The 19808-nt window shown below is 35.4% G+C and overlaps 1 protein-coding gene across 1 annotated transcript; it reads right to left on the bottom strand.

Annotated features, from left to right (window-relative positions):
• Nucleotides 1–3408: 3408 nt before the first annotated feature.
• Nucleotides 3409–18855, bottom strand: LRRD1 (leucine rich repeats and death domain containing 1). The gene is made up of 5 exons (XM_026722725.2): nucleotides 16686–18855; nucleotides 16015–16213; nucleotides 5513–5674; nucleotides 3980–4100; nucleotides 3409–3724 (listed from the first exon to the last, which is right to left on the bottom strand). The coding sequence occupies exons 1-5, from the start codon at nucleotides 18708–18710 to the stop codon at nucleotides 3544–3546; spliced, it is 2688 nt and encodes an 895-aa protein (XP_026578510.2). The 5' UTR covers nucleotides 18711–18855; the 3' UTR covers nucleotides 3409–3543.
• Between the last annotated feature and the right edge of the window lie 953 nt (nucleotides 18856–19808).

Here is a 19808-nt window from a genome sequence, read left to right on the forward strand (position 1 = left end):
ATAGTACTGGAATATGCAAATAATGAACTGTTGTATTACGCAGATTTCTGTGCAGATAATATTCAACAGCTCCCTTTTAGAAGTAGATCTGTTCACTGTTGCAATTTTCTTAATTTCCTGAACAACACTAATTTTCTTCATGACCAATATACTATAAACAATAGCAGATTTAATGGCTTTAAGTCAGTGATATGTGTCAAAGGTGATATGTCACATCAGTTTGGGTGGCATGGCAGCATTCAACGAAATCCAACTACTACACTTGAAATCATACCGTTTTATCACAATTTTCAGAGGCCATGCAGGAATGGGGTGTGTTCTCACACATCATTCTCCAGACCCCCTGGAATTTTCTTCCCCATACACTCATATGGCTTTCTTTTTGCCCAAAAGGTTTGCTATCACCGCTCTAAGAATTACTCCGTGTTGCTGCTTTTATGTTTCTGCACTGAGTGGGAGAAAACATGTTGCTGTTTTAAAGAACTAATAATGAAAATGGGCAATATCACTTTCCAGGCCATCATAGAAACCTGAATAGCAGAAATATGTTTCATTTGTGCAAAGACTGAAGTACTTTTGAAACTTTAAACTTACAAACTTATACATCAAGCTAAGTCTTCAGAGAGATTCAAGAGAGATTCAAAAAATTGAATGATGGTCACAGCCACTTGATTGAAGCCCTCTATCAGGGGTGGGATTCAAATTTCTTAACAACCGGTTCTGTGGGCATGGCCTAATTTGTGGGTGTGGCTTGGTGGTCACGTGATTGGGTGGGCATGGGTTGTTTGTAAATATGTAAATATTGAATTTTTTATAAAATAAGAGCAACTTTTACCCAAAAGCAGGCAGGCAGATTGAGTTGCTCACAGATTCACTCAGAGATCTATCTTTCTGCAATCTGCTGCCTGAGTCTGTCACATAAAATTTGCTTTCAAACAAATTCATAAAATTTGCTAGCAAGCAAGCTCACAAAATTAATTCACAACACACCATGTATGCAAATATTTTTTTTATAAAAAAGAGCAACTTTTACCCAAAATCAGGCAAGGCAGGCAGGCAGATTGAGTTGCTCACAGAATCACTGAGAGATCTATCTTTCTGCAATCTGTTATCTGAGTCTGCACTGAAAAATAGAAGCTTCAGTCCTAAGGAAGGTTCAGGTCTGCTTTTAGATTAGCTAGAAAGCAAGAAATCCAACAATTTCCTGCTTTCTAGCTAATCTAAATCTCCCGGCACAGCTGATAGTCGGAAGAGCTGATAGTTGGGGGAAGGAAAAATAGCAGCTTACCAAAAATTAGCCGAAGGCACAACGCAGGCAAGTTGGATGGTGCGCATGCCAGATAAGGATTGAGGGGGAGGGGATGGGCCAGCCAGTGGCACAATTTGCTGGTATTCTGAACTGCACAGAATCATAACCGGTTCTATAGAACCAGTCCGACCAGGTAGAATCCCATTGCTGCCCTCCATGACTGAGACCAAGTCATGAATGAGGCTTTCATTGCATAATTATGACAGCTTTTGGTTGTTTTTTACTTTCCCTGAAGATGCACCTTTGCACAACTCCAACTACGATCTCCACATACAGTGATATTAGCCAGACTCCTTACATTATAAAGTAAATAGTTCATGATGCCTTTTCAGAGCCATATTCTGTCAAAAGTGTAACTGCCACAAGGGAAATATTATGGTAAATTGTATGTTTGCAGAAAAATATTTCTGTGAACTTTTTGTCTCTATTTTTCTAAAATTTCTAGAGCCAAGCAGAAATGCAGTATTGAAATAGAATTCTCGGAACCTAAAGATGACATTAATTCATTAGAAATAGTTTTTCCATGCACTAACCATTTTTGTCTTGGTGCTCTAAGAAATAGTAAGACTTTCTGGCTGGTGTGATCTGCTTGTGTTTCATCTTAATGGCACCTTTAGTTTCAAATCATCACATTCGTTTTGGAGAAAATGATGTGATTGAATAAGCAACCATAATGGTCCAAAAATATGGAATTTAACATAATGCAAAGAACATTGCTTCTATTAAGTCTGGTGTTTGACTAAAAGAATTAACCTATGTTGGTGGAAAGAAAGCAGTAATCCAAATCTCAAAGAATGATTAAAGAGATGTGTTCTTTATCAGTTTTTGAAATATCTTTATATTTAAAAATAAGAAGATGAAAATATATTACTGTATGATCTAGATCAGTAGATTTTAATCTCAGTAATTAAGTTGTGTAGACTTCAACCCCCAGATTTCCCCAGGCAACATTCTGGCTTGGGAATTTTGGGACCTAAAGTCCACACATCTTAAAGTTGCCAAGTTTGGAAAACTAAGAGCTTCTTCCTAAAAGTGATTTTTTATATATATACTTCTCTATGCTATCTCAAGAACAGTCTAGAATTCATTATACAAGGATTGTACAAGAGGGAGAGATGTAGAGAGGGGTTAAGCATACAGAGAATAATAATACTGGTGATTTTAGTTTGGGCATTGAAACATCTGCAAGAAAATAAGCAAGCTCAGAGCATCAAGCACCCTCATTTCAATCCTGAGCTATAAACATTATCTTCTAATTGATGCCAGAGTAAGGAAAGGCTTACCAACTCAAAATATTAGGAATAACTAATGCTAGTTTGTCAAATCCAAAATAAAGAAGAAATTATACACTACTCTTCAGTCTAGTGGTCACCTGGTGTTTAAAAATCTGGTAGTCTTACAACATGTGCTGATCATAATCCAGAAACAATGTTATTGTGTCAGGCTGAAAATGCAAATCAAATCATATATATAGGATTGTAATTTTTGGAGACAGTTGTGTTTGGGTCCAAGCAGTTATAGAATCTGAACTGAATGTAATTCTATGCTATATGTTATATACGGTATTTCACAATCATTTTGCAATATTCTTTGAAATCCATTTTTAAACTTAAATAATGGTTATTTTTATTTATAATTTCAACTTTTATTCCTTTCCCCCGTTGTATAAAATCAAAGGGTTAACAAAGGTTAAAATAAACAGTTAAAACATTTCCAGTGGTCAAACTGGGGTAAATAATTCAATCTAAGGGCAGGGCAATGGGGATACTCCAGATCCCTTACTCATGTGTTGTAGCCAGCTTTTAACTTCTTTCTTGAAGGCAGGCTGTGCGGCTTCAAGGTGGCATCTTGTTTCAGGAGAACTCAGTCATCTAAGACCATACCTTCTCGCTCCCATGAGATAACTCCTGCTCCCCAGATTGGACCTAAACCATGTGGATGGACAGATGCAATAGGAAACAGTTTCCAAAATAATCCAGATAAACTATGTAGTGCTTTATATATGACAACGTCTGGCATTGCCTGAAACCAGTGCAGCTCAAGTCATAGTATGCTATCTGAAACACAGTGGCAATACCTACTGTGGACAGGTTGTAACTTCCAAAGGTCTTCAAGGTCAACCCTATGAAGTGTGCAATTGATTAAGTACACTAAATCAACGAAGTACTGAATGCAGATAAATGTATTTAGTTTCAAGATATGCCCAAGCTGTTGAATTGGAAATACAGAGTTTTTCAAAACTTGACCAGTCTTGAGCACAGCTTTAAAGCTTTGATTTTGTTGGACAGATCATAGAGGCCAGATATAATCAATATTCTAATTATCTGGTCTACCATAGCAGTTGGAGACAAATTTTGATTTGCTGTTTTCCAGGAGTTCAAGGCCTCACAAATTTTTTCTTCTAATGTAAACGACCTAAAAATATAAATAGAAAAATACTTGATCTCTCCATGATTAATAGAATCTGAGAAAAAATGTACCAATGAAACATTAACGAAAATACTGATTAAAGTATTATCTACTAAGAAAGGGAAAAGACATTGCATTTATTTACATAAGTGTTTATATCACCACTCAACTTAGACGATGGGATCTGGGCAGCTTATAAAAATGGAAACCTCAATCAATCCATACAAAACAAGATAGAATATCTCATTAAATATCACTAACCTATGATTTTCGATATCTACAATTGTATCATTGTCAAGTTGCATTTTTCGGCAAAAATGATCCAAATGTTCAAGTGGAATATTTTTACTAATGGTTTTCAATATTTTCTCCAGGACTTTTTCTAAAATGAACACATTATAAATATTAGAGGACAATAATTTGATATTACAAATTATTTAGACTATAAACACTATTCTGGGAAATAAGAATGAGTATATCAAGATCACTAATAAGAGTAGAACAAGATCACAATTCAATATGCATCTGAACTGAAAAGAATATAGAATTTGAGAGTAAATGTATCCTTAGCTAGGTAATAAATTGTGGGTTTATTAATATAGCCAGAACAGTGTGGAGAGGCTATAATTAATTCGTAGTACCTCATTTTGTTTGCTTTCATGCCACTGATAGACTATAGTTGTCTGTTTAGGAAAACACTTTAAATGGGATTGCTTTTCCTGCTTTGTAACAGATATTGATTATATCTGGCTATATACTGAACATGGTAAGTCTAGTGAAGAGAAGGGCCAGGGAAGACATATTTGAGGGGCTGCCAGAGAGAAGAAGGGATCAGGCTATTTTCTAAAGCACCTGAAGGCCAGACAAGGAATAATGGATGGAAACTGGGCAAAGAGATTTAACCTGGAAATAAGGTTAATAAGGAGAAACTTTCTGACAGTGAGAACAATCAACCAATGGAACAGCTTGCCCTCGGAAGTTGTGGGAGCGTCATCACTTGAGACTTTCAAGAAGAGATTGGACTGCCATTTGTCAGAAATGGTGTAGGGTCTCACGCATGGATAGAAGGTTGGACTAGATGACCTACAAGGTCCTTCCAACTCTGACTATCTGTTATCTGGATTAATTTATCAGATCTGTATAACCAAGAGATTTATCTGCTTAGAGATTTTATTTTAAATGCTACCTTAAGTTCTCAATTTTGAACTACAAAAAGCTTTGAAAATCCAAAAAGTCTGTTTTGATTTCAATTTTTTTCTGAATGTTCAAAAGACTGGGAGCGATAAAGCTTCAACAAGTTCTCTTTGAAGAATCCAGCATTTGCTTTTTATAATTTTTAAGTCAGTTCCATCTCTGTTTACAAAGGTCTTTGCCACACATATCTAACATATGAAGAAGAGATTTAGTGTAAGTCACTGACCCATGAAAGAGTATTAAGATTCCTTGGAGTGTAAATTAAGGTGACATATGTTGATGCAGCATAGCTATGTCTTTATGCTCAGCAAATAATCTGCAGACACTCATAATTTGCTGCTAGAGCTTATTGGCAAGGACACTCATAACTACAACATCATTGAACAATGTCTACTATCTATCAATGCTATAAGATAGCAAATTTATTCTAACTGACTTGCTTGCTCCAATAGGAGGTAAAATGATCAGAGCAATCAAGAAACAAGGGAGGCTGGTACCTCCCTACCCCATGGTTGATGGGAAGTCTCAGGAACCCAAAGAAAACAGTCTGAGCCATGAACAGAAAGTCTACTGATATTAGGAAATTTAATGTAAACTTACCATCTCTTTGATCAGCATTTTCTAAGTAATGTATGATGGGCGGCAGTTGTTTTCCTTTACAGACTTCCAGAGGAGGCCTGATGAGTGTATTTTCATCAAAATCTATATCCTTTAGTTTCAGAAGAAGGTGCATATCACTAGGCAAGTATACAAGCTTGTTTTCTAATAAAATAAATACAAAGAGCTGTATTTGCATTCTGTTAACTGATAGCCATACTGAATTGTCAATTAAGTACGGCCATGATGAAAGATTTAGTCTTATAATTCATTGGTCAAACGATAAAAGAGTATTACAAATGTTACGTGATATCAGTAGTGAATCATGGTTACTGAAATCTAACACAACTCCCTGGTACTCAACAAAATGTCATTTGCTGAATCAAAGGTTGTCAGAAGACATGTGGACGTCCTTCCCCCATTATTGTTGGCTTTGCTCCAGAGCTGACCTGAGCTATTTTACTGCCTGAGGAAGGACAACAATTATAACACACACACACACACACACCCTTTGCTTACAAACCAGTCCTGAAACCAGGTAAGTTGGCTCAGGAGACTGAAAACTCTACAACTCCCCCCCTGTAATTAAGATACAAGAATAGTAAATGAAATGAATAACTATTCGTGGCTCTCCCAGGGTACGCTGCCTTTGATCAATAGTACAGCTGGCCCTTTTTCCTTATGCATAATTTTAATCTGACTTTTGTTCCTTGCAAAATGAAGAAGCCTTTGGGAATTTGAGTTGTTTGAAACATTTCCAATGTTTGGGACATTTCTGGCAGAAAGTAAGCCAGTGCATCTTCTTGGCAACTTTTCTGACTATATAACAGTCTATATCAGTGGTTCCCAAAGTGGGCGCTACCGCCCCCTGGGGGTGGTGGGATGCCTTGGGGGGGCACTAAGAGGCAAGGGGGCTGGCAGGGGGATGCTAAGAGGCGGCAGGGGGACACTGGAGGAGTCCAGACGCAACAAAAAAAAAGCGGCGGCTGGAGGTTTTTTGCAGGCATGGGATCAGCGCAGCGCTGCAGATGGGATTCACCCTTCCCATCCCGGAAGCACTGCCTGCACTGAGCTGCAACAGGGTCAAGCCGTTTTGAGGAAGGTCTCCCCAAGGAAGCGAGGTAAAAGCACGTGCATCGCCTCATAGTTGTGTCACAGGAATTTCGTAGGTTGGGCCTTTTGGCATGTTGAGTGTTCTTGGTGGAGTTGAGTGTCAGGAGGTTTTGCTTGGTGGGCCAAGGCTTAGAAGTCAGTGCAAAGCGATGTTGGGGATTATGGGAGGTGGGATGGGCTCTGCTCAGAAGCAGCTGCTGAAGGGGGGCATTAAGAGGCACCAGGGGGGCATTTGAGGTGCCAGCACCGCAGGCTCATCCCATTGACTGTTGCACCGGAGCAGTGCAAGGGGCTCAATGGCATCAAACACAGCAGTGGCAGCATGCTGGGAAAGTCACTCTGGCTTTGTTCTACTTTCCCAAAGTGCCGCTGTTGTTGCATTCTGTCTGTCTGTCTGTCCATCCATCCAAAAGGTCTGTCTGTCTGAATTGCATTTTCTCTTTCCTTTTTTATTTCTATTCCCCCCACCAGTTGGATTTTTATATTTGGACTTATGCAAGAATAAAACTACTTCCCCCCACTCCCTTTGTTTTACCTCTTAGGCAAGGGGAATATACAGATTTCTGTCTTTTTAAATCTTTTCTTAATTTTTTTATTTTTTCATCCTTTTTCCATTTTATATATTTTTTCTTTTTTTTCCTTTTTTCCTACATAATTGGAACCAATTGGATTAAGGTATTCAAGTGCCTGAAGATTTTTCCCTTCCCTCTTTTATTTTTTTTTTTATTATTATTATTATTATTATTATTATTATTATTATTATTATTATTATTATTATTATTATTATTATTATTATTATTATTTTTACTGGAGTGCAATTGCCTGCTCTTGCTTTTTCTTTTCAATTTTTCTATTGTACTTTTAGATGAGCAGAAAAATACCAGCCTCAACTTCTTCAATCCTGACTTCTTCTTCCTCACCATCTGGAGGACAATGGTCAATACAGGTGATGTTACAACAAGAGAAGGAGAAAGAAGTGACAATGCAGATGATTATTCAAGGAATTCAAAAGATACAAGTAAAAACAGATAATATTGAAAAGAGAATGGAGAATATTGAGCAAAGAATGGAAAAGACGGATGAAAAAATAGAAAATATTCAACAGATGATGATGCAATATGAGGACAGAATTAAGAAAATTGAAGAACAAGATGTACAAAGAGATACGAAGATTGGAGATATGGATACCTGATTGAGTGAAATGGAAAGAGATAAGGGCAGATCTCTGCAATCATTGGGATGGGAAATTGATAGATCAGAATTCTATCTTAGATTTCAAAATATAGAAGAAGAAAAGGATGAAAACCTTGCTGAAATGATGACAGAAATTCTGGCAGAAGCATTAGAGGTAACTAAAGAGAAGATGATGGATGGAATGGACGAGGTTTTTCGTGTTTATACAAGATATGCGATGAGAAATAAACTGCCAAGAGAAGTTCATATCAGATTTACTAAGAAAATAATAAAATCACAAATACTGCAGGCAGCAAGAGAAAAAACACCAAAGTACAAAGATAAAGAAATAGTGGTCCTGAAACAGGTACCGAGAAGAGTGAGAGAGATAAGAAGAGAATATTTATTTTTGACCAAAGAGTTACTTAAGAGAGGAATAAATTACAGATGGCTGATACCCGAAGGTCTCATGTTTACCTGGCAGGAACAAAGACACAGAATTGATACAGTTGAAAAAGTGGAGTTATTCTATCTGGAATATTTTAAAGGAAGGGAGGAAGATACAAGAAAAGAAGAGTTGTTAATTGAATTTCAAGAGGAATGTACAGCAGTAATTGAAAAAGAGAAAGGAGCCGTAGGTGGGGTACCCAGAGAACAACGAGAACCAAGGTCTACTAGAGCAACAAATCCTTCTTACAAAGTCTAAAATGGATGAGAAAAAATTGATTACAATTAATATAAATGGGCTTAATTTAGCTATTAAAAGAAAAGTATTTCATAAATTAGAGAAATTAAAATTTGATATAATCTGCCTACAAGAAGTACATATTAAAAAACAACATGATTATATATTGAAAGAACAAAAATTAGGGAAATTATTTACAGCGTTAACACATTGTAAAAAGAGAGGAGTGGTGTCATACATTAGAGATACAATCCCTGTGGAACAAATATATACAGATGATGATGGAAGGATTTTGATGGTGGAGACAATGGACAATAATCTAAAGACACTTTTAATAGCAATTTATGCTCCAAATGATCATCAAGAAGATTTTTACAGGAAATTACATAAGAAAATAATTGGACTATGCTAATATCTGTCTGATGGGAGATTTTAATGGAATAATAAATAACAAATTGGATTATAAAACACAAAAAACAGCAAAGAAAAATAGAAAGACATTGCCCAAATCCTTCTTTCGAATGATAGATGAGATAAACTTAAAAGATGAATGGAGAGAGAGAAATGTGGAAAATAAACAATATACCTTTTATTCAAATAGACATGCATCATGGTCTAGAATAGATATGATATGGATGTCAACAGAATTGCTTTCTAACATACAAGGCATTGAAATAGAAGCAAGTACCTAGGCAGATCACAATCCAATAACACTTGTATGAAAAAGACAAAAAAGGAGATCTAAATGGACTTTAAATAATACGATATTAAAGGAAAAAGACTTTAAACAGAAAATTGAGAGAGAATTGACTTTTTTCTTTAAGGAAAATACAAAAGAGGATACATCATTACAGAACCTCTGGGACACGATGAAGGCTTATACAAGAGGTTTGATAATGGACTATACAAGGAAAAGAAATATAAAACAGAAAAAAATCTTTAAAATATTGGAAGATGACTAGAAGTTGGAAAAAGAACTACAGAAATTTCCACAAAAAAAGGACATTAAAATTAAAATGGACATAACTAAGCATAAAATGGGGCTAATGGAAAAAAAAGAAATAGCACAAAAAATTAGAAATGCTAAGCAGAACTATTTTGAAGATGCAAATAAACCAGGATGATGGCTAGCATATAAACTGAGAAAGGAAAGAGATTCGAGAAGAATAAATCAATTGATAAACAAAAAAGGACATATATGCTATGGAAATGCGGAGAAGAAAAAAATTATTCAAGATTACTATGGAAAAACTGTACCATCAAGAGAATGTTCAGGAAAAAAGAATTCAACTATACTCACAGGAAGCAAATTTGCCCCAGATACCCAAAGATATTGAAACAATGTTAGAAAGTAATATAACAATGATGGAATTAACAGAAGCTTTAAAAAAGCAAAACATTGGGAAAGCACCAGGTCCGGATGGTTTGCCAGTAGAATTTTATAAGACATTCCAGGAAACATTGAATCTTCACTTATTAGAAATTATGAATGAAGTTATGACAAAGAAGAGAATACCCGAAACTTGGTCAGAAGCATATATAACAGTTGTACCAAAGGAGGACACAGACCCACAGCAAGTTAAAAATTACAGACCTATATCACTATTAAATTCAGATTATAAAATTTTTGCTTCAATTCTGGCAGAAAGACTGAAGAGATATTTAAACAATTTTATTCATCCTGATCAAAATGGATTTCTGCCGAGGAGACAGATTAAAGATAATATGAGAATAATTTTAGATACACTGGAATACTATAAGGCACATTCTGAAAAACAAATGGCTCTGATGTCTATAGATGCACAAAAAGCCTTTGACAATGTGAATTGGCATTTTATACTGTTACAATTGGACCAAATGGACTTTGGTAAAAAATTTACCCAAGCCATCGAAATGATATATCATAAACAAACTGCAAAGGTTATGATAAATGGAGAGTTAACAGACTTTATAGATATAAGAAAAGGGACCAGACAAGGCTGTCCACTGTCGCCTCTGTTGTTTGTGTTAACACTGGAAGTGCTGAATAGGAACATCAGAGAAGAAAAAGAAATGAAAGGAATGAAAATTAAAAAAGAAGAGTATAAATTACAAGCTTTTGCAGATGACCTGGTATTTATATTAGAGGATCCATTGGAGTCTGCATCTAAACTGATAGAAAAGATAGAAGAGTATGGGAAAGTAGCAGGTTTGAAAATCAATAAAGATAAAACAAAGATTTTAGCAAAGAACATGCTACTAAGATGAAAGAAAGAATTGGAGGAAGTTTGGGGGATCCAGGTCACAAACAAGATTAAGTATTTAGGGATACATATAACGCCAAGATGTAGCACACTTAAGGAGGACAATTATCTCAAACTTAAACAACAGATTGTGACAGATTTGATAAAATGGGAAAATTTACAATTATCACTGATTGGGAGAATATCTACTATTAAGATGAATGTATTGCCCAGAATCTTATACTTATTCCAGACAATTCCAATCAGATTAGGGAAATTTTTTTTTGAAGATTTAAACAAAATAGTGCTAAAATACATTTGGCAGGGGAAGAAAGTGAGAATAAAATTTAAATTGTTACAAGATGCAAGAATAAGAGGAGGATTTGCTTTGCCCAATTGGGAATTATACTACCAAGCGACAAGTCGGATATGGGTAAAAGAGTGGATAACATTAAGGAATACTAGACTTTTGAAATTAGAAGGACATGACTTGCTGTTAGGGTGGCATGCCTTCTTCTGGTATAAGGGAACTAAAATGGAGGGGTATTTTAGAAGACATTATATTTGAGAAGCATTGTTTCTAAACTTGGGAGAAGATAAAAAAGCAATATTATTTAAAAATTCCACTATGGTTATCTACTATTGAAGCTTTTTTCTATCCAATAATATATAAAAAGCAACAAACAGATATGGTGAGATATTGAATGAAAAGGGTGAACTTAAATCTATTTAAGCATTGGAAGAACAAGGTGTAAAAATGAATTGGTTTTCATATTTGCAAATACAATCTAGATATGATAAAGATGTTAAAACAGAAGGTATTTATGACAAGTTGACTGATTTAGATAAAATTTTGACAGGTACTGATGAAAAAGTAATCAAAAAACTTTATGGACATTTGCTAGAGTTTAAATTAGAGGAAGAACAAGTAAAAGAAACAATGATTGCTGTTGGGTATATGGATACACCAACCAGGTTTGGGTTGAATAAATATGTAAACCTAGGTTTAAGTGTCTTGTAGCTTTAAGCACAAGAAACTGCAATGTCATTGTGGGTGCGGTTGCAGGCAGTAATATAGGTAGGAAGGGAAATGTAATAGACCCGGCTTCTGGATGCACCTGGTTCTGTTCCTGGTCTGCTGCCTGCTGGAACGTCTATCTGCTTACTTTGGAGGCTACTGTGCCAGATACCATTTCAACTGAACACAAAGACTGTTTGCTTGGTGAGCTGAGGATTCAGCGTTGTCTTTGTGAGAAAGGTATCAGAAGAAGAAGATTAACAAGCAGATAAAGACATTGTATTTACTGTTTAAAAGACTAGGTAACTGGATAGATATACTGGATACTGACATATGGACTGAATGACTATTCTTAATCTCTGTGTGAATTAAATATCTATTTAAAAACCACAAACAGTGTTTTTGTCTCAAGTGTGTGTATACTCTAGGGCCCAGCCTCACTCTCATTTGGCTGCCTGGCTTGACTGCTGCTGTGCACTCAGCTCCGGGGTTTATCCCCAAACACTAACAATTGCGTGGGAGAAAAATTTTGGATATGGGATTGACTTAGATAAATGGCAAAAATTGTGGTCTCAAAATTATAAAATGACAATGTCAACTGTGTATAAAGAAAATTTGTATAAGATGTTTTACAGGTGGCACTTACCCCTGACGAAAATTGCCAGGATGTTCAAGGATAAATCAGATAAATGTTGGAAATGTCATCAGATACCTGGTTCATATTTCCACATGTGGTGGACATGCTCCAATGCAAAAAGATATTGGACTATAATCCACACATGGTTGGAAAAAATGACAAAACAACACATAGACTTTAAACCTGAGATATTTTCATTGGGAATTATACCAGAAATATATTGTACAGAATTGAAATATTTGATTGTAAATGTTTTAACAACGGCTAGAATTGTATTTGCTAAGAACTGGAAAAATGAAAAAATACCTGTGCAGGAGGAAATTATTAAGAAAATCATGGACTGTGCCGAAATGAGTAAATTGACATTTGAAATTAGAGAACAAGAGGATAAACAATTTTATATGATATGGGGTTTATTTTATCAATGGTTAGATAAAAAGACATGGTAAAGAAATAGACTAGTAAGCCTTACAATAAAAGTTAATAGATATAGAATACAGTATAATATATATAACCATTGGATGAATGTATAAGATTAAATCATAATGAAAATTAGAATATCTCGTATAAAATGATGGAAAAATAGTCAAATGAATGTTTAATAATTGATATTATATAAGCACAAGCTAGATCCATAAGGTGAGAATTTATATAACTTGTGAGTAATGGTAAAAAAAGGATAGCACAAAAGATTGTAACCAACTGACACATAGTATGTAATAATTGAAAGATGGTGTTTTGTTTTTATGTTTTGTTTGTATGTTTGTTGTAAAAAATAAAAACTTTTTTAAAAAAGGTCTGTTTGTCTGTCTGCCTGCCTGCCTGCCTTCCTGACAACCTATTTATCTACCTGCCTGCCTGTCTTTCTGTCTACCTACCTACCTATCTACCTACCAATATAGATCTACCTACCTGCGTGCCTGCCTACCTACCTACCTACCTGTCTCTATATCCATCCATCCATCCATCCACATTCGAAGCGCTGGCCCCGCAGGCACATCGGGAAAGTAGAGCAAAGCCAGTCTGGGAGGGAGGGAGGAGGAGGAGAGAGAGAGAGAGAGAAACCTGATGCATCAGATTGAAATGAGGCCTAATTTAGACTGAGTCCCTTTTCCATATTGAAACCTCTTTGGCTTCTATTAAAGATTTTGTGGACGAAACATAGTCAAGACTATCAGGAAGCTCTCACATTTTGTTGAGCCTTAAACAGGATCCATTGGACCAGATCTCCACCCTAAAAAAATACTTTTCCCCAATGTATTACAGTGCCAATTCTAAAGAAGGCAAAATCAAAATGTACTGGTAAATTACAAGGAGAACACACACACACACTCCTAACCCTGCTGGAGCAGGTGATTGGACTAGAATAGATTATTATCTATTTTCCTCCCTCCCTTCCTCCTTTATTTCTTTTTCTTTCTGTCCCTTCCACCCCCCCTTTCTTTGTCTGCCCCTTTATTGTTCTTTCCCTTTTCTCTTTCTTTTCTTCCTTCTCTCTCTTTCTCTCTCTCTTTTCTCTCTCAGGCTCACCCCATTGACTTGGAGCACTGCTTCACTCAGACTTGCTTGGGCAGGTCCCTCTGGTGCAGCGGGTTCAATGGGATGGACCTGCGGGGCCAGCAATTAGAACATGGCAGCGGCGGCACATTTGAAAAGTAGAGCAAAGCCAGAAGTCAGTAATTTTTGCTGCAAAGAATCACAAAAGCTTCTGGGTTGTGCACAAGAAGGGACACACATGTCAATGCAATTCAGCAACATAAAGAAATACAAATAAAACAAATCAACAAGAATCGGCAAAGCATCTCTGATTAGATTATATTCACTACTAGAATCTAATCGGAGATGCTTTGCCGATTCTAGTGCAATGACCTGCTCCAGCAGGGTTAGAAGGGAGTGTGTGTGTGTGTGCGTGTGTGCATGGCTGTCAAAACTCCAAAAACAGGTCAAGTATCTCTGGGGAGGCCAGTCATAAATTAGAACACTTGCTAAACAACTGGCCATTAAGTGAGGATCATTTGTATTTGGTTTGCCAGTTACCTGGCCATGCCCACCCAGTCACATGACCACCAAACCACACCTATCCAGTCATGTGACCAGCAAGCCATGCCCACTCAGTCACGTGACCAGCAAGCCACGCCCTCAAATTAGATCACGCCCACAGAAATTTGAATCCCACCCCCGGGTGGGGGGCACCGAGGATGAGTTTGTAGCACCAAGGGGGCAGTGGATTGAAAAAGTTTGGGAACCACTGGTCTATATAATCGATCACTATATAACAGATCAGACGGCTCTAGACAATATACCCTTGATTCATTCATCTGGTCATTTTTTATACATATACATACACACACACACACACACGCTCACATATACACACATAATTATTCTTACAATATATGCTGAATAAGATAAAAGTACAGGTAGTCCTCAACTTATGACCACAATTGAGCCCAAAAATTATGTTGCTAAGTGAGAAATTTTTTAAGTGAGTTTTGTCCCATTTTACAGATCTTGCTACATTTGTTAAGTGAATCACTGCAGCTATTAACTCAGTAACACGGTTGTTAAATGAAACCTATTTCCCCATTGATTTTGCTTGTCAGAAGGCCACAAAAGAGAATCACATGACCCTGAGACACTGCAACCGTCATAAATGTGAGTGAATTGGTAAGCATCCGAATATAAATCACGTGACCATGGGATGCTGCAAGTGTGAAAAATGGTCATAAGTCACCTTTTTCAGTGCTGTTTAACTTCAAACTGTTGTAAATCAAGGACTACCTGTATTGGCATACTTGTCCTTTCCTTTTAAGCTCTTAAGTTTATAAAGTAAAAAAAACACCAAATATGGCAGCCACAATGATACAATTGAAAGTACACCTGTTTTTGATGTGTTAAATATGCAATTCACATAAAAACATAAAGAGCTTCAATTTCATCATCAGCACAACCATCAGCACAGACAACCCCAAACTTCAGCTTTTGACCACATTTTAATCTAACCTCAGTTTATGGGAAAGACTTTTTATTTTGAGCTGTATTGTCTTTACATAGCAACTCGTATGGTATAACTTTAGTCACATTTGTGTACATTGTAAAATACTAGAAAAATGTAAACTCATTAGGGCCTTTTGTGGAATATTTATTAGTCTTGTTCTCTTAAAAAAATTCTCTGTCACACAAAGTTTGTTTTCTTCCTCCGTTCAAATCCTAATAACCATAGGAATATTAATATTAAGCAACATGATTAAATTGACATAATTGTGTGGAAATAGTGGGTTTATACTATATGAATCCTTTGACTTTTAAATTTTAATTCTAATTCATTTTTATCATGTTGAAATTGATTGCATTTCATTTATAAGCTGACAAATAATTATATTTCTATTATGTAATAAAAATCCTATACACCCAAATTGCTCTCTTATTTAAGAACCACACCTCTCCAGTTATCCAAGCATTGTCAAAATAATATTTGTTGGCTTTCTATTGCAGCTGAATACAAGCTTATACTTTACATATTTATACTCACTTTTATATACTTGCTACATCTGATCTGCATATTACAACTTGGTTCTGTGCATTCTCACCAGATTAGGGTTACTCTTTTCACATCTGAGTATCATTTCCTATGATAATGAATATAAAACTGCTTACCACTCAGATTCAGATGCCACAAATTATAGAGTGATGAAAAACTTGAAGGAAGCTTTGTTAAACAATTGTTGTTTGCTATTAGAGTGGCCAAGCTCTGTATGTTTCCTATACCTTCTGGTATTTCTTGTAATTCATTGTGAGAAATATCCAGCTCTTTAAGAGATGTCAGCTTTGATATCTCTTCTGTCAGTGATTTTAACTGAAAATAAAAGCAATACAAATATTTTGGGATTGTTTTGTTAGAAAAGAATCATCTTTTGTTACCGTACCTATGTAAGAAAATGTTGAAAGATTTTGCTGGACAACAAAACCAAACCAGGATAATAGTCCAAATAAACATTTTTAAAATATTCCCAATAGAAAAAATATATATGGCTCAGGTTTGAACTGCAGAGATTGGTGATCTCTGATCTTTAGGAGTTGTTTCAGATTTCTAAAAATCAGAGTACAGATACAATTTTAAAGAGAGATTCAATTCCAGCAGGTAAGAGCTTAATGAGAAGATCTCTGAAACATAAGGTGTAATTTTAAAATGAAAAAGCCATCAGTCTTGGTTGTGCTACTGGGCCTAGCATACCATGCTTTTCAAACCTGGCACCATTAAGATGTATGAACTTCTATTTTCAGAATTTCCCAGCCAATGTAAAGTGTCATAATTTTAAATAGCTTACCCTTAATCCATTTTTCTGACTCAGAGTTAACTTCTGCAATGATAAAAGTTGGCATATTTCATTTGGAAATGATGCAAACTGGTTGTCTGATAGATTTAAGTCTTTTAGCTTTGATAATTCCTTAATATCTCCAGGAATGAACTGTATTTTGTTTTCAGAAAGATCAAGAACCTTTAAATGACTTAGAACACATAATTCTCTTGGAAACAAAGTAAATCTGTTGTTGTATAATAGCAGAACCCGAAGACATTGCATTTGGTGCACACGTGTGGGGACAGTGCTTATTTCATTGTTACTTAGATCTAAATAGTTCAATCTAGAAAGAGTACAAAGATGTATGGAAAATGATGGCAATTTGTTCTTACTGAAATTTAGATGCTGCAGATTTTTAAGAAATGAAATGTCAATAGTTATTTCTGAAATATAATTTCCACTGATATTTAAGTGTTTAAGAGCAGCTAGTGCGCACAATCCAAGTGGAAACACAGCCAATTTATTATAACTTAAGTCAATTTTAATGATTCCAGTACAGCTTTTTATTTCAACAGGAATGTACATTAATGAATTTCCTGATATTTCTAAAATTAAGAGTTTCTTAATGTATGCTATTTTTTCATCTAACCAGATCAGTTGGTTTCTGCTTAGATACAATTCTCTTAGATATTTCAATCTGTATAGAGTGGAAGGAATCTCTCTTAATTGGTTGTCATTAAGGTTGAGGCGTTCTATCATAGTACAGTTGCAAAGACAATCAGGAATTATTTTTAAAAGATTTTTAGAAAGATCAAGGTCACAAAGCTTTTTAAGGTTTTCTACTTTAACTGAAAGACTTTCTAACCGGTTGTTATCCAGCCTCAGATTTTCAATATTTACCAACTGAAAAAGCTGCACAGGCAAAAATGTAAGCTTGTTATTACTTAATGAACAGTCTTTTAAATATTTGAGTTCTTTGACTTCTTTTGGTAAACTTTGGATCTGATTTTCTGACAAACTAAGCTTATTTAGATTTGGAATGTAACAAACTATCTTTGGGAATATTGAAATGTTACAGGAATTTAAAAAGAGTGAATTTAATGTGTTCATGGTAGATATAGAGTCTGGGAGGGTCACATTATTTCCACTGAGGTCTAACATTTCTAGCCTTTCAAGTTTTTCTAAAGCAAAATTGATTTTTTCAATGTTGTTATAACCGAGCAAAAGACATCTGAGTCTTGATAGTTCAGAAAATTTTCGTGGCAATGATGATATCTGATTATGATTGAGATTCAAAGTTCTAAGTTTTTTAAGAAGACAAATTTCAGAAGGTAATGAATCTAACTGATTTCCTTCCACAGATAGTATTTCCAGGTTTTTCAACAATCTCATTTCTTTTGGTAGAGTCTTTATTTCATTATTGTTTAAATTCAAAAACTTCAACTTCTTTGTCTCAAAAATCGCTGAAGGAACTTCAATGAGCCCTCTTGCATGTAACTGAACTGTAAAGTCATCAAGCGTCATATCAGATAGTGATTCTTTGATTAGCGTTTGACCCACCGTAGCATTTTCTACGGATTGTAATAAACTTTTTTTAGCTTGAACTTCAAGAAAATTTTGTGGGATTTCAGCCAATCCTTCAGCATATAGATATGCCAGAAGTTCAACATGTTTTGTATCGACTGTCCAATTTACTGGAACTTTTTTCAGCGTGTCTACTTTCTCTGAAGAATCTAAACTGCATTTTTCATTTTCTTCATCTTGTACAGGACCTATAGAGCTTATTGTTTCTTTTTCAGTTTCAGTCTTCTGGAATTCACTTGCCTTTTCCTCAGGCAAACTGTTTGACATTTCTGACATTTCCAATGCTTGTGAGATAGTTTCACTTTCATTAGCATCCGTGGCTTCATGCTGATTTTCTTCCAGCATTTGATTTGAAGAACTCCCAGTTGTATCATGTTCTTTAATAAATTGCATACTGCCATTTTCAACCTCTTTTAGAGGGGCTTCATTGAACCCATCTTCATTTACGGGTTCTTCTTTATCAGACATACTTTGAAAAAAAGCAGTGTCAGTTGTTGATGCTTATTCCAGCCTTAATTAAAAATAAAAAAGAAATGAGAAAAACATAATATAATGGCAAGATATATGATAGGTAAGAAACAGGATTGAGAAAATATTAGTGAAATAGTAATCAAGCAAAAATATCATTTAGTGGTTGTAACTGTTATATTGGATTTTAGCTGTTTGTAACTGCTTAGAATAGGAGTGTCAAACGTGCTGGCTGCGGGCCGGATGCATCACTCACTGGCCATGCCCACCCCTGGTTTAGTGATGGGGGGAAGCCACAATACGTCATGTGATGACAATGTGACACCATGAGTTTGACACCCCTGGCTTAGAACCATCACACTTACATTTTAAATAATGTATTTTATAAAATTAATTTGTAGAAAAATAAGACATAGCAGAATTCTAACAACATCCCCAGCTTATTCTAATAACAATAAAACTTACAATAAAACTATGATCTTGTTCAGATAAGGTTACCCCTTATTTCATTCATGGCTGCAGCTGTACAATGCAAAAGCTAAACATGTCTTCTTAGAAATAAGAACAAATCTTATGAGGCTTATGCCTAAATATTAAGTGCTTTGAATACAAGTGTCGTGCCTTTTTACAACTTTAAAAAAACCAATTTCTTTCTTTACTGTAAAGAGTTACCACAGCTACCATTTATATACAGTACTGCAAAACATTTTTGTGCAATTGAATCTGAAACTCTTAAAAGCCATCATACATATAGTGTGGTGTCTAGAATATTTGCCATTTATGTACCTTGTGTCATTAATACTAAAAGCTAGAGAATATCTACCAAGTAGCACATGTTTTTCTTTTAAACCTTACCTTAGAGAATTTCCAACTGCCAGAGATTTTCTAATGGAAGTTCCAATTTAAAGCAATTTGTGATTGGCTTATTTTTCTTACCAAGTCAGAGATTCTGTTTATCACAAACTGTTTTTCTTAAGTAACTGACAATGTTTCTTTAGCTTTGATATTAACTTGTGAACTTGTGAGTGAATAATATAAACTTTTCTTTAGAAAACATATCAGTGCAATATTTATGAAAGTGCCTCATATGATTAGATC

This window comes from Pseudonaja textilis, chromosome Z (assembly GCF_049901715.1).
Source record: "Pseudonaja textilis isolate UNSWEBS1 chromosome Z, rPseTex1.2, whole genome shotgun sequence".
Taxonomy (NCBI): domain Eukaryota; kingdom Metazoa; phylum Chordata; class Lepidosauria; order Squamata; family Elapidae; genus Pseudonaja; species Pseudonaja textilis.